This window comes from Lepidochelys kempii, chromosome 2 (assembly GCF_965140265.1).
Source record: "Lepidochelys kempii isolate rLepKem1 chromosome 2, rLepKem1.hap2, whole genome shotgun sequence".
NCBI lineage: Eukaryota > Metazoa > Chordata > Testudines > Cheloniidae > Lepidochelys > Lepidochelys kempii.
This window is the reverse complement of record NC_133257.1, coordinates 184,098,293-184,113,758: the sequence shown is the minus strand read 5'-3', so window position 1 is coordinate 184,113,758 and position 15,466 is coordinate 184,098,293. Positions and strand designations below refer to the sequence as shown.

The following is a 15,466-nucleotide window of genomic DNA, read 5'->3' as shown; positions in this document are numbered from 1 at the left end:
AGATTACTTTTATCCATACTGGTTGCACAGTTCTGAAAGTCCTTTGACAATCTTTTCATTAAGTGGTTTGAATATAGTTGTTAATATAATCTAAATGAGCATGCTTTTTACTGAAAAATAATTTTTTTTCCTCTAACATTTTTAATAAGCTTTTAAAAACAGGGGTTTGATCATATGCTAAAGACTAGAGGTGTGGAAAAGTGTTCTACCCACCCTATTTGTTAAGCATTATGCTACTCACAAACAATATTAGAAAACATTCATTGTCTGTCATATCTTTGTCTTCATATACATGGAATACAAAATGTTTGTATCTATGAACATAATGTATTAAATTGCCATACGTCATTAATGAGGGCCTGCTTGACCTGCCATTGAATGGGCAAGACTCTCATTCTATTCAGCGAGACTTGGATCAGGCTCCACAAAATGAAGCCTGCCTCTCACAATGCAGCTAGTGGCCCCCAATGAAGGGTGCAAAGAACAGTGGGGGAAGTTTAAAATGAGACAGGACTAATTTCTTAAAACATTTTTAGGCCCTCAGTTTTCTGACTCACTCTTTCTTTCTCATACCAATTCTTCACAGTTCTTCATGGGATCAGTCCAGCTGTGTGTGCGGGTGATTGATAGTTGTAAGCTTGAGTGTAAAATGAACAGTGGGAAAAGGTCTATGAATTGAAAAGAGGACACAGCTGAAGTGACTGACTTGAGCATGAAGAGGAAGTCGGGCAGATTGGCATGCAGGTGTAAGGATCTGGACAGAATTGATATAAACATGGTATAATACACCAGAAGTTTGCCAATCCAAATAACATAATATCTAGAGAAGAGGGCCACATTGTTGGGCGGAAAGCTATTAACATGTACAATCGGGGAGCTGATAGTGTAGAGGGAGGTGGTTTTTCCATGGCTGCTTTCTACAGATAAACTGCTGCAGAATGAATGCTGCTGCTACTGAAGTACCGCTGGCAGTGGGCTTGTCACAGGAATGGAAGCTAGGAATTCTGATTTTCGAATTCCAGCTTTGCCACTGATTTCCCCCTATTGTGTTTGCAAAAAGAAAAGGAGTACTTGTGGCACCCTTAGAGACTAACAAATTTGACTAAACCGACTAACACGGCTGCTACTCTGAAATCTATGGTGTTTGCAAGTCACCTAGCTGCTTGTTGCTTCAGTTCCCCTCTTTGTAAAACCGAGTGACTGTGTCCGCCTCACAGGAATGTTGAGCGAATAGGTCTCTCTGAAGATTAAAGGTGCTTTAGAATTGTGAAATATTGTTGTTAAGGAAACAATTGAGAGAGGGAGGAAGAAACCCGGCTGTTGAGTGTAATTCCTGGATAGGGAGAACTACAACATGCTTTGGGCGCTGAGGACTGAAGTAAATAGTGCATCTTGATGTTCAGAACAAGTGATAATGCATACTCCAGAAATACAGAAGGAGCAGTGGGAAATCATTCCCTGAAGGGGAAGCTTTTGAGCACCAAGGAAAAAAGGGTGTGTGTAAGGGGAAAACGAAGGGCGGGGGGAGAATTTCCGTGGGTCCCCTCACCAAGGGGATCCATCCCCTTAGCTCGCGAAGATGCTACGTTGCTGAGGGAACGAGCCCGGGCTGCGGCCGCTAGAGGGCGCCGCCGCTGTAGTTTTGAGGCCGCCGCTGTCCCAGGCAGGGGAGCGCTGCTTCCACTCCCTGCGCCCCGGGGATTGGAGCGAACTGGAGCTTCTCTGCGAGGCGGCCACAAAAGTCCCTGGCCGCTGCAGGACTGAGTCAGAATCCCTGGCTGCAGCCCACCCAGCCCCCTCTGCTGCAGGCTTCAGCCGGACCGGGCGGGCTGCGGGGCGCTTTCCGGAGCTCCTGGGACTCCACGGGCTGGGGCTGGATTTTTTTTTTTTGGTGTAGGCTCGTTTCAACTCCAGCTTAACACCCCGGGCTGCCTGCAGTGAGGGGGAGGCGGGCGCTGGATTTCCCCAGGACAGAGGCGCTCCCCGGCACACGCACTCCCCGCCCTGTCCCGCAGGATGCCTGGACCCCAGTGGAAGCTCAAGCGGAGTTGGTTTAAAGTGCTGGTGGGCTTGCTAGCAGTGGCCTTGGCTTATTCCTACAACGTGGACCTGGATCACCCCGTGGTCTACCAGGGGCCCAATGGCTCCTTCTTTGGATACTCGGTGCTGGAGCATTACTACGATAATACCCGCTGGTGAGTAGGGCAGAGGGGCTGGCTCTGTGGCGGGGAGCTGCTGCTGCGGCTTGAGCTGCACGGTGAAGGTGTCACTTCGAAGTGGCGCTGGCATCTCTCAGCCCCCTCCGGCCTCCTGCCCCAGCCTTTTTGGAGTCCCCTGCTCCAAGCCAGGTGGAGTCAAGTTCTCCTCTCCCCGCTCCCCAGTAGATATTCCAGGATATTGCAGCTGTCTCAAGGTATTTCTGTGACCACTCGAATAAGGGCGATTTTAACTGCCTGGTTGAAACAGGGCAGCAAAATCCTTGGTGGCAAGAAGGGAGAGACATCGCAGTGTCTTTAAGCCATGATTTGAGGACTTCGGTAACTCAGCCAGAGGTTAGGGGTCTGTTGCAGGAGTGGGTGCGCGAAGTTCTGTGGCCTGCAATGTGCAGGAGGTCAGACTAGATGATTATGATGGTCCCTTCTGGCCTTTAAATCTATGAGACTAAAGCCCTGCTGGAGGGGCTCCCTTCCCCAAAGCCGTGTGCCTTGGCAGGTCTGGAGGGCCTTTATCCTTATTCTTTCCCGGCAGCATCCAGAGGAGCCTGCTGCAGGGGGAATGTCTCCTATTGTAAATTGGTCTTGCGGTTGGTTTGTGGGATATACTGGCCTTTAAATGGCCTTCTCCTCCATTTTCCAAGTGTCATGAAGTGTCACCTCAACTCACCATGGAGGCTAAACTCTTGTTCAGTAAGAAGATTACTAGTAATTTTCAGTTAAATATATTGCTTTCCTGCAGACACTTTACTGCAGACACTGTAGCTGCCATGCCTAGTCAGAACATGACTGGATGGGATATGCTGTATTTCTTCTTAGAGTACAGTCACTTGCGTGTGTGTGTGTGTGGGCTTCTTCTGAGGACCAATTGACAGCGGTGGTGGGGGACTAGAGAAGTAGTGAAGGCTGATTTAACTTGGCATGGACTATCTTACTGGTAAAGATTAATGGTGGGATAGAAGTTCAGGGTGAAATTCTGGCTTTTGAAGTCAAAAGTCCCACGGGCTTCAGTGGGGCCAGGATTTCACCCTAAATATTTAGAGACCCTCTGGTTTCAGACAGGACAATGTCCAGTCTCCAGCTATCACGTTTCACTTAAGATACCAGTTTAAAATCCCCTGCTACAGTAAGAGGGAGCATCCTTCTCCTTCTGGCATTAAACTTTACTTTGTTCCTTCCTGCAATTGGATTGACCCAGAAAAAATGGAGCTAAACTACAGTTGCTGCTGTCGAGGGGTGTGTTTATTACTGCCAGTAGCTTTTTCCACTGCCTGTTGCTGGAAATTGGGAGAGTACTGCAGGATCAGATGTTCTGGTTCCACCACACCCACTGATTTAAGGCTTCGAGTGTCAACCAACATGATTGTCAGAGAATCAGAATAATGGCTTCCTAGACACATTCTAAAGAAGAAGTTTTTAAATTAAAAATTAGGGTTTAAAAAAAGTGGTAGCTGGACGCATTTACGTCTGCGTTTCAACCTTTGCTGAGTAATCTGTTCAACAGAACAGCACACAGAATCTGGCAGGGCCTTCAGTACCTTTCAGCGGGTACTAAGTAAGCAGGCAGTGATTTTTTTTTTTCAAAGCAATGAGGAGGAACATTTAATCCTGGCTTTGATCCCCCCCCCCTTTTTTTTAATTGCAGAAATACTGCCTCTTACTGTGGTTTGGGAACAGCACTGGAGCTGACATGTTTGTTTAAATCTCCAGTATAACTGAGGCCAGCTAATGTGTACTTAGAATGTATTATGGTAATAAAGTAGTTTTGCTCTGCCTTGGATGCAGTCTGATGGAAGAAGTTTGTGTACTTCCTGGAAAAGCAACAGAGGCACAAACTACCAGGCACCATTTAGAAATAAGCGAGGTTTGAACTTCAGAAGGGCCACTCAGTGTAACCAAATCTTCTAGCCAGGTATTAGCTTGTAAGTAGTTCAAGGTGATGTGTTCTGTGGTTTCAATTCAGTTACAGGTAGAGGACACTGAAGAAAGATTTCTTCCCATAGAATCATTTATTAAGTCCATCTGTTGCCCTGAGTTCAAATGCTGCCACGAAAAGAGGAATTGCAGCCCTGTGGTTCTCTGTTTCCACAAGCCGCAGGTTGGGATTCTATCATACTGTAGTCCACAAAGGGAGTGCTTCAGACTGGTGGTTACTCTAGCAAACAGTTGCTGCTGGAACATGCAGGATATGTACTTGGAGAAGTAAATGAAATGTGTGTGGGGTGTTGAATTGTCACTTCCCCTCTGCAGGTGCATTCTTAAGTAAACCAGACATCCATGGGGATTAACTGCAACTGCTAAAACCCTAATCAATTAGTGCCTTTTTATACTGACACACAGTTGTTGCCGGCCCTGGTGACATTCTGAACCTAGTAGGTAATTGGGGGACACCCTGAACTAGAGGCATCACTTCAGAAAAATTCAAGGGGGGAGGGGATGGTCAAAGTTGGATCGGCATATAGAACATTGTGTGATAGTTTATCCTGAAAGTCAGGCGATAGGGGAAGTAAAGACATAATGGAGCATATAAGGCTTATGAAAAGTTTGGGGGTTGCTCCATAGACCGAGGCATGTATCCCTTTTCTGCAGTGCAAAACTGCCCGTTGTGTTTAGTCCTTTATGTAATCCCCTTCTTTGCAGGAAATATTTACAAGCTCATCTCCTTGACAGCAAATTTATGTGATATGAAATAGGATAGGTCATGTTGGGTTAAATGGGACAACTTTTAGTAGCAGTGGTCGCCATGGTGTGAACAGTAGAGCATTGATAGGTTTGATCTGTTTGCAAAGAGGAGTTGTCTGCATTCCATATAGAAGTAACTGATCAGAATGATTAGAGTGGTTTGCAGATGGTGGGGGAGGGGGGAAGAAGAGGACATCTTCTATGTTTGTATAGAATTTTTAGAGGGAAGGGTGGTGTATTTTGAATGATAAATAAACATAGAACATCTGTATGCATCTCATAAAACTATCTAAACTGACTAGTTTACTACTTTTCTACTGCTCTCTCTCTATTTGCATCCGGGGCCCTGTTAGAATTAAACAGGGTCCTTTTAAGTGGACCTAGCTGATGTCACTTTTAATGTGTATAGGAACAGTAAATACAAGTAAACAGTCCACAAAGCTTCTCTTTATCTCCATCTCTTAGATATGGACAGATTACTTAGCTGTTGATTTGGGAACTGTAGCACACTTGTGGATTAAATAAATGTATTCAGCCTCAGTTTTAGCCACTTAAAATGAAGTTCTTTCACACTCTTTGGGTCACAAGTACTTGTATGCTTTGCCTTTCTGCGTGGTGACTTTCAATGGAGCATTCCTTATTAAATATCAGTATCAAGAAAGAAGCAAGTGGTTGGAAAAGAAAAGAAACCCTTCACTTTAAAATGATGCTAATCTTATCACACAAACCAACAAAAGATAGGAAAAGCAAAATTGAAAATTACTCATTGTCCTTAACACACGTTGATGGGGAACACACAATAAAATGAATGAAGTGCCAGTCTAAAGGAATGCTGTTGAGATGAAATAATATAATTTCTTGCTTGTGTGTGGGTAACAGTGGCTCAGATTATGAAAACTGATATAAACAAATGTTCTACATGGTTAAAAATGTTTTCTCATTTCACTCTGCTTGGGAAATGAAGCAAGGCTGGCAGTTTCACTTCCTGCTTCTCCTGCACTAACAAAAAAATACCGGGTAGGTTTTGGTTAATAACACTGCAGAGGGATGTCGGTCTACAGAAAAATTTTCATTTAAAGTAAAAGTTTCCTGCAGACTTTTCGTGGCGCACAAATGTCCTGACAACCATATCTGATGTGTGAGGGCATATTAAATATTACGAGAGGCCATAGCCCCATCAACCCGGATTATGACCTCATTTGAAAGACTGTTCTTCTTGAGTGTAATTCTTTTATTCTTGAAATATCTAGTAGCTGATATCATTTAGCACTATTTTAAGAAAATAGAAAACTGCCCACACATCTTGAACGTGCCTGACTGATACACAAAGATGGGGGTCTGGCAAAGCTGGAAAAGATTTAATGTACACTGCGAGAAAAGAAATTTGGCATTTGCTCCTGGACCTTTATAATTAATACATATGTTAAGATCATAGTGTTACATGCATTAGGCTGGATTCAGCAAAGATGATGCAGGAAAGTTACCACCGCTATCCTCTTCCATATGGCTTATAGGCACCTTGAAAATCTTATGAAGTTGCACTTGTAGGAGCTGCATCTCCAGTCTCTGCCTGCTTTTGGTCATCCTCTCTCCGCATTTTGGGCTGCTGTTGCTTCTCACATGCTACTGTCTCCACTAAGGAAAAGTTGCAGCCACTCTGCACCATCCACAACCCGCTCCGCCCAATGCAAATCCCACCAGCAGGGTTTATATTGGCTTAAACCGCCACTGATTCTAGTCAAATGTATCATTGTTTACAGTGCTTCTTTTGGTATGACTTCAGATTTTCAAAAGCAACTAGTGATTTGGGATGCCCTCATTTTTGGGTGCTCAAGTTAAGACACCAAAAGGGCCCCCCATTTTCAAAAGCACTTGTTGAAAATTCAGGCCCCCTTGAGATGTCAAGCTGGATGCCCAAAAATGAAGTCACCCCAAATCACTAGAGACTTTTTAAAATTTTGATCATGTGTCATACAGAATTATCTCCAATGAACTGTCCCTTCCCTGACCCCAGTTTTTATTAAATAGTTTGAACTGAAAAGGATAGTCAGTTTAGTTTAGGATAAAAATGCGTTCTGTAATATAAAACAGGGAGTTACAAGGCCCTTAATCCGTCCTGATCATTAAAGTCCCTTTAATGAAGTGCATAACACCCATGAGGCTTTCCCTCATGTGCTAATATCTTTATACATTTTTGCCAATTCGTAAACCTCCGTGTTGGCCATTCATTTTTATATAGCACAAAACACTAGTCTGTATTATGTCCCTGCAGTCTGGGATTGGGCTCTCCTTCCCCTCCACCGTAATCCCTCACCTGGAGGTGGTGGAGCTGCAGTTGTCAGCTTTGGGGTGGCAGCAGCAAGGGGCACTAAGTCTGCTGCGAAAAGTGATTTTGATAAATATCACTTTTCACATAGGCCCCCCCTTACTTTTGTGCTGCTGGCACAGCACTGCCTTCAGAGCTGGGCACCCTGGCCAGCAGCCTCTGCTCTCCTCTCTGCCTTCAGAGGAGGGTGGCGAGGAGTGGGGGCATAAATGACAACAGACACAAAGAAGGGGGGGACAGATCAAATAAGTTTGAGAACCACTGATCTAAAGTATCATTCATATATATAAATATTAAACAAGATCAAATTTAGGAAAATGGCTTGGATTAAAGTTTTGTGCACCAAATGTGAACCTGGAGCAAATGTGTATGACCAAGTTTACTCTCTCTCTCCACGTCTATATACATACACTCTCTCTCTCTGCGTAAGAGAATTTGGCTATGCAGCCTTTACTAGAATGGTGTGAAAAATGTATTTGCAATAAAAGGAATGTACTTGTTGGTTGTACTGAGATTTCCTCTTTGGAGTTATTTCTACATGATTTCAAGATGGAGAGGACTTTGTCTTCATCACATGTTCTCAGGTTATTGTATTTTCTGATGTCTCTTGTTTTGCTTTCTTAAGAGGATTTTTTGAGTACAAGTTTTGAAAGATTTACACAGTTCCTCCTCATTACTGTTCTCAACTGAGCAAGGAACCAGGTGGTTAGCTGCTGCTTTCTTTCGGAGCCTAGACAAGCATGCATGCTCCTAGCCTTTAGCTATAGTTTTGAAGCTTGGAATAAATCTCAGCAAATAGGAAAAATAAGTATTTTATGCTGATTTTTTTTTAATTTTTGGAGAAATTATTACAAGAAACAATAACTTGACCCTTACAAAAACTTTAATGAGCTAACATGAATCACTAGCCAATTCTTTTTATTTTAAAAATCCTTTTATAATTCCCTTCTCTCCCCCTTCCTCCTCTTCCTTTCTCTCTCTGCCAATTTAACGTGGTGTAATAGCCTCATCCTTCCTGGCAGCATGGCCTGGCACATCTAGGCAGTCTAGTTCCATGGCTACTGACTGAGAGCTGTTATCACTGGAATGACCCTCTATTTTTGTGCTTTTATGTCATTTGTTGCTTCCTGCTCTTAACCGCAGACTGCGGTTATCTGAAACATGCCGGGTGGTGTTGCATCTGATGGGTGATTTGATATATTGTTGTTCGTACATGACTTAGTATCCCGAGGATCTTTTTATGTGATCCAGAATGAAATAGGGGAGGAGACCCACATGAAGGAAGAGTGTCCTGTTTTGTCTTGGTGTATTGCCTGGACAGACCACAAACACTGAACTGCGAGCTGCTGTTGGGGCTCTGGAAAGGCAGGACTGATTTGGTGCTATAGTTACAGGTTGAGCAGCAGTGGCTTCTGAATTACTGCCCTCTCACTTAAGACCCCGCATTCAGTGGATTTACCTATTGAATAGATGAACCAATTGAATATTCCTCCCCCTAAATGTATTGGGGGGGGGGGAAGCCTTCGACCAGGAGGAATCAAACTGGAATCCTTGGATGCATTGGAGCAGCATGTGCCCTGTTGCTGCTGCTTATTTTAATCTGTTGTGATATAGGAGGCAATTTAAAGGTGTTTCATCTCTGCCACTTAAAATTGCTGTGAGGGGCAGAGGACCTGCAGCGTTTGAGTTATGGCTGTCTAATCGGTGCTGGCACGCTGGAGACAGATTCGAATGCGTTTGGCATCTTTCCTTGCTATTGGGACCACTCAGTGCTTCTTTGTGCATTGTACTTCCAGCTAGATACAGCGCTTTGATTTCTGAAACTGTTTATCCTTAGGGCCGTTCAGCAGCAAGGTGGTGGTTACTCCCTGTGGGAGGTAAACATAACGCAGGTGCAAATGAGAGTGAGATCATGAAAAGAAGGATATATAGCCTCATTGCCTACTGGCTAGTTCTCCACACTGTCATTCTGGAAATTGGCATCTCCAATAAGAGAGGATCTCGCATCTGATTCCTCCAGACATAGCCAGTAACGGGTTGGTAGGCTCCAAGAGATTTGTGTTAAGCTTGGTCAGAGGTGGCTGTGATAGGCTGTCCTGAAGGTTGGTTTGAAAGGAGTAATGGGGAAGTTCCTTTGGGCTCCAACATGAATGCTGCGTAGTAATGGGCAAGACTCCACAAGGTCCCATAACCCTTCACGGGTGGATTCTGATTCTTGTAGGAATAGTAAAGTCACTCCGAGAAGCCATCACCAAGACTAGGAACCTCCCCTCCCCCATAATGAAACCAAAACGTGCTACTTCAACCTTGCTTTCCTGCAACAAAATTAAAACAAAATCCCTTCAATCCCTGGTGGGGGAGAACTGGTATGTGTCTGTTCAAGATTCAGGTATGGTGCTATGGTGAGGTGCAGTTGTAATGCCTAAAATGATAGACCCCAACAACTGAAGGCTTTTAATCCTTCCCTTTGTTCCCTCCTCTTTTCTTTTACATCTGCCTTGTTGAATTCTTGTACTAGAATTGAGGCTGTCACAAAATATTGACTCAGACTCAAAGGCAACTGTGCACATAGAGTCATTTCTTTCCCTTGCTGGGCTTCGCTTTCCAGTGTGCCTTTGTGCAGCCAGTCAGAGGGATCTCAGAAACATCCTCCAGAATGTTGTGGTTGTGATGAGAGCCCATGCCAATGCGTAGCTCTCTGCAAAAATCTGACCACATTGTGACTGTGTTGGCTTGGGGAATGGAACTGCCCTGTTTAAAATCTGAACAGTGCTGCAAAATCATGCTACGCCACTAAATTAGACTATTTAAATCCAAGTTGGTTAAATTGGTTGGGAGATGTTGGAAGGCTGCCTGGCTATAGCAAAGAAATGAACAAGGTTATTCTTTTATGGGCTGTTTACATATTCACTATGTTTAGGCTGGGGCAGGATGAAGGAGTCCATAGTACTGAAATGCTAGATTACCACTTTTTACTTCTGGAAAAATTTCAATATGTACAGTATGCTTTGGGAGAAACTTTCAAGCATTTTATTCTGAGTTCAGGGAACTTTCACCAGTCCTAGTAATAACTTAACTGGATTAATTACTGACATGCATCACATGCTGTGTTTGTGTCTTGCCTGGTTTTTGCCCCATCAGATAGATTTAGTATCTAGTTGTGTTCTTGGAGATATGATGTCTTTCAAAAACATAGCTGAATGCATATTTTCTCAAGATCAATTTGAACTTAGAATCAGTGCATGGAATCCTGCTCACACAGTTCAGTATTATTCTCCCTCTCACCTTCACCTCCCCCGAGCTTTTTAAAGAGAAATGAATGATTCTTTATAAATTAAGCTCCTAGATCTTTTTGAGCATTATTGAGTCAAATTCATCTCTGTTGTAAGGTGGGCACAGCTCCACTGGAGTTGCACCACTTAAACCAGAACAGAATGTGGTTTACTGTAGCTTATTGTAATAGCTGGTCTTTAGAAACACTTTCTTGACACTTGCAATTTAAACCATTCCTCCTTAAGCTAGCAATATCCCCCCCTTTGTTTATTTTGTTAGACCTCGTGAATGTCAATAAGTGAATGACATTCATTCATCGCCTGTGTAAATGAGATGATTGGCATTCTGATTTCAGCCTGCCTGCCTGCCTGGTGAGATTTCCATTTGGAGCTATTATTTCAGGCTCCCCTGTGCTTGGTCCCCAACGTGTGAAGGCTTTGTAGCTTTCAGCAATTTAGTTTCAGGCATTAATTTCTCTCACTTGTGAAAACATGATGTGCATATAGAGTGCAGCCCCCTGGCAAACCTCTGTGATACTACAGCTTAGCCCATGATACTGGGAGAAAATGATCCCTTTAATATGGATTTCTTTCCCTCTAAATTTCTCTTAAATGTCAGGACACGGTTTTGTCACATCAGCCAGTAGAGCACGTTAAAGCTATGAGGAAAACTTATTGCCCAAGTCATTTCTTAGTATAGCATAGATTCCTGATTATAACTCCCTCTGATAACATAACACTCTCTGCTTCTCCTTCCGAGATAGGTGGAATTGAGATTTCAATGTTTTTTTCTCCACGTTCTTACACTGAGTCTGGTAGGGAGTAGGTGGGGATAGGACGTAGAGGCTGGTAAATAGGATGAACGAAAGTCACTGAAAACCAGCAATATCCCTGTTTTCTAGGCCTGTATTGAGATCTCTGACCATTTTTACATGATGTGACCCACACTTAACACCGTGTAGCTTTTTAGCCCTCTCTAATGGCTGGACTATGAATAGACTCCTAATGCCTCTAAGATGATAGACCTGATTTGTTAGCTCAAGCACTAGAAGCACATGCTTTTCAAGTCAGTGGTCTTGGGTTCAATCCCCACAGACCACCTGACCAGGGACATTTTTGCATACAAAAGCCAGTGATTTTTGTCTGGATTTTGTATCTCCTGTGGACTGGCCTTCTCAAGGGTCAGCGGATCCAAACTGATAGCAAATTGACTAGGTGCATGTGCCATACCTTGTGAGGGCAGGTGTTAGATCTTTGGTGGTCTTCCCCTCCCCCCCCAACCATCTCTCTCATTCTCTCACATTTTGCTCAACTCAGGACATGTCTACACTTAAAATGCTGCATTGGCACAGCTGCAGCTCTTTAATGAAGACCCTCTAAGCCAATGGGAGAGAACTCTTTTGTTAATCCACCTCTTCAGAGGCGGTAGCTATGCTGGGAGGAGAAGCTCTCCCGCCAGCATAGTGCTGTCTACGTGGGGGATTAAGTTGGTATAACTGCATTGCTCAGGGGTGCGGGTTTTTCTCATCCCGGAGCAATGTAGTTCTACTGATATAGGAGTGTAGTGTAGATCAGCCCTCCTCCCTGGCACATGAGTTCAAATTTACAAGATGGAAGGAAGAAGTGGGAAGGGCGCTTGCTTGGATGAGGAAATGATGGAGTCGGCTCATGTTACAAACACTCGCATAGTCATCTGATTCCTGCCAAAACATCCCCGCCCTGCCCTCTTCCCACTCATGATGGCAGGTGGTCCATTTTTTTATGTCACTTATTGATAACAATACAAAATTGTCAGCTAAACTGTGGTCCTCATGAATCATTTGGATCATTAAATTGGAGCATTGTATTAATATGGTTTGATCACTTTCTTTCAGGAAGGAGTTCATACCTACAATCACAGCTGTTGTTGATTTGATACTTCCCCAAGATGCTAGTTTCTCTCACACAGTATCAGTAATATAGGTCCAGTCTTTGCAGCTTTGTCTCTAAACTGTTGGTGGCAACACATCGTGCAATAATTCTGGATTTCTGAAGGAACACTCGTATGATAAGTTGCCTTGAGCTTCAGGGATTAGGATGCCTTCGGGTTCTGATCAACCATATTGATCTGTGTTTTGATGAACAGAAACGTAGCTTTTTTCCCTTTGTGGCCATTCATTTTTGGCTATTGTGGATTTGGAGTTGACAGGATTGTGGTTAGAACCTAAAGAAATTGGATGCAGCTGCTGTTCTCTGTCCTAAAACTTTCCGAAATTGCTTATTTGGGGGTGAAGAATTGCTTTAAATGTGTTATGTGTCAGATGGAAATTTAGCTTGTTCAAAGAATTCCTGGATTCCTTGAAGGAAAATGCCTTTACTGTGTCTGTTTTCATTTTGTGTATCATTGGTGTCATTTTACCAGGCCATCAGAAGAAGTCCTCTTGCCAAAGGTGCACTGGCAATGTCAGTGTTTTTTTTTTTTTTCCCTCCTGAAATTAACTACTTCCTACTTTGCTTTTGGTTTCCAGGGTCCTGGTTGGTGCCCCAAAGGCAGATTCTAAATACAGCGCCTCCGTTAAGTCCCCAGGAGCTGTCTTTAAATGTCGAGTCCACACCAATCCTGAGAGGAGATGCACAGAGCTGGATATGGGTCGAGGTGGGTAACTCTAAGACTTTTTTACTTACCGGTTACTGAAAGTCCTCGCAAATATCTTAGGGCCTGATCCGATGTCCCTTGAAATCATTGGAAAGACTCCCATCAACTTCAGTGGGCTTTAGATCAGGGCTCTAGGGTGCACCGGTATAGCACTAGGAACTTGATCCCATTGAAGTCCAGTGCTAAAGCTCCCATTTACTCTAAATCATTCAGGATTATGTCCTACCTGAGGACTGGAAGCAATATGTTCTTGATGGAGGTCTCTGATTGCAGTCTGTGCTCTCTCTGGGCCACTGCATAAGGCTAATCTTTTTGGTCAAGCTTTTTCCAAATGAATCTAAACCAGGCTGTTGTCTTTTCCTTACCTGCTTTGGTCTCTTTAGTTTCTGGAGGGGGATGGTTAGAATTGCTGCTCATTTTGAGCAGTTCTCATTGATTTTATGTGATTTCCCCCCTCCCCCCACATTTGAAGGGTGAATATATACTGTGTTATAAACAGAGTAATGTGTGTGTGTTCACTAATGGAATAATAACTTTGATTTATCCTACTTGCTTCTTATGCAAAAGAAAACAAAAACAAATCAATGAGAGTATTTTGTTGTTGCATATGATCAGGACCAAGGTCCCATTGTACAAGATGCTGGTCAAACGTATGTTGAGACATGGTCCCCTTCCCTTCCAGGGCTCCCAGGCTAAGGCCCTGATCCTGTGATCTAATCCTTGGGAATGAGTCCTTATGAAGAATGATACATGTTTGATCTCTGTTGGTGAAAAAGAGTTCATAGTGGTATTGCTGTGTTTTTGCTGACATGTTTTATTTTAACATCACTGTATGAATGTTTTCCTGACATCGGAACCAGAGTATGCTCCGTTATACGTTAATATTGAGGCTATGTCTATGCTGATGGCGGTGTGCAGAGTACATACACTGCACACCCCCTAGCAGTGTAGACATGGGGTAGGCATTCATGCCAGAACCCTAGGGTATGTACCCTACACTGCTCTCTACATGCCCAAGCAGTGCTTCCCAGGTCTACGCTGCTATTTTTAGCACTGTAATATCCCACTGCCTCCCTGCTGCTGGAGCCTTTCCCCCTGCCTCCTCTGTGTCAGAGCCTTTCACTGTTAAGTGTAGCAGCCCACTGCAGTGTGGATGCAACCTGCTTTACACTGAAGCGTATAGCTACAGGCACCCTACACGCTGACGCAAGTGTAGATAAGACCTTAGTGAAAGAGGGTTTTTTGGCAGGTTGTTTTGTTTTTATCAATAAAATTCTACTTAATTCTACATGTAAGTGTTCGCAAATATCTATCTATATATTTAGTTTTGCTAAAACAAACACCCGTTCCCCCCACTCCTTGACACTACAGTAAGATGAGTTAATAGACGTAATGACAGATCATAGAAAGAAAGAGTTGAGCCCATATTTTTAAAAAATGCCAAAGTCCCATTTTCTAAAGTGCATTAGGCCCTTGTGAAAATATTACTCTGCCAACACCTCAGTATTTTCCCCGTGGACTTCAGTGGGACTGATCATGTGTCTGAAATTAATGCATGTGCTGGAAGTTTCACTGTCTTGAGCCCTTAGATTTTAAACTCTTTGGAACAGGGACTGTCTTTTAGGGGGTTTTTTGTACAGCACCCAGCACAAGGGGGCTCTCATCCTGGGCACTATCCTAATTCGTATGAGAAATAATAGTGAGAGGTGGGAAAGAGCGGTTCGATCAACTAGTGTATCTCTTACAAGGGCACATTATAGATATTTAAAAAACTAAATGCATCCTCCTCCCCGTCCCTCCCTCTTTTAAGGCAATACTTGGGGCACGCTCTGTGGAAAGACCTGTAAGGAGGATAGAGATGATGAATGGATGGGCGTAAGCCTGGCTAGACAGCCCAAGGCTGACGGAAGTGTGCTGGTAAGTCCACCCTTTCCCTTGATCTCAGTAGAGTGATTGCTGCTATGCTGACACTAATGCTGAACATGTTGGGATTAATGTCTTCGCTAGTGACTGACAGAGTCCAGGTTTATAAGCAGTGAACTCTCTAGTCCCTTCCTTGAAGTGGATAGAAAAATGAGCCCCAGCCAGAAACATACTGAGAGAAAGAAGACTTCAAAGCAGTAGCACCTGACTTGTCACCTAAGGGGCTTCCTCTTAAATTTCTGAGTGTTTAGGCCTTTTGAACAGAATGAATGGAACTTTGTTTTTTTCTCTGACTGTGTCCGTTAGTTCATTTGTTTTACAGATTGTGTGTGTGGGGAGCAGGGCATAAGTCAATGAATATAGTGTGTGTATGTGTATGTGTGTGTTGTGTCAGAACTTGTAAAAAATGTCAGAT

General features: G+C 43.6%; 2 protein-coding genes across 4 annotated transcripts in view; both read left to right on the top strand.

Moving 5' to 3' along the window:
• The window catches only part of GOLGA4 (golgin A4), a 133,428-nt gene extending 120,342 nt beyond the window's left edge, over positions 1–13,086 (top strand). The window contains exon 28 of the transcript XR_012157450.1: positions 13,001–13,086. The gene's annotated coding sequence lies outside the window, so the exon portion shown is untranslated. The remainder of the gene's footprint in view (positions 1–13,000) is intronic.
• ITGA9 (integrin subunit alpha 9) overlaps positions 1,702–15,466 on the top strand; it is a 294,601-nt gene continuing 280,836 nt past the window's right edge. For all 3 annotated transcript variants that reach the window (XR_012157453.1, XR_012157452.1, XM_073332985.1), the window contains exons 1-3: positions 1,702–2,195; positions 13,001–13,128; positions 14,939–15,045. Coding sequence is in view for 1 of the 3 variants with exons in the window: in XM_073332985.1 (XP_073189086.1) it covers positions 2,017–2,195; positions 13,001–13,128; positions 14,939–15,045 (414 nt within the window). In the remaining 2 variants the exon portion in view is untranslated. The remainder of the gene's footprint in view (positions 2,196–13,000; positions 13,129–14,938; positions 15,046–15,466) is intronic.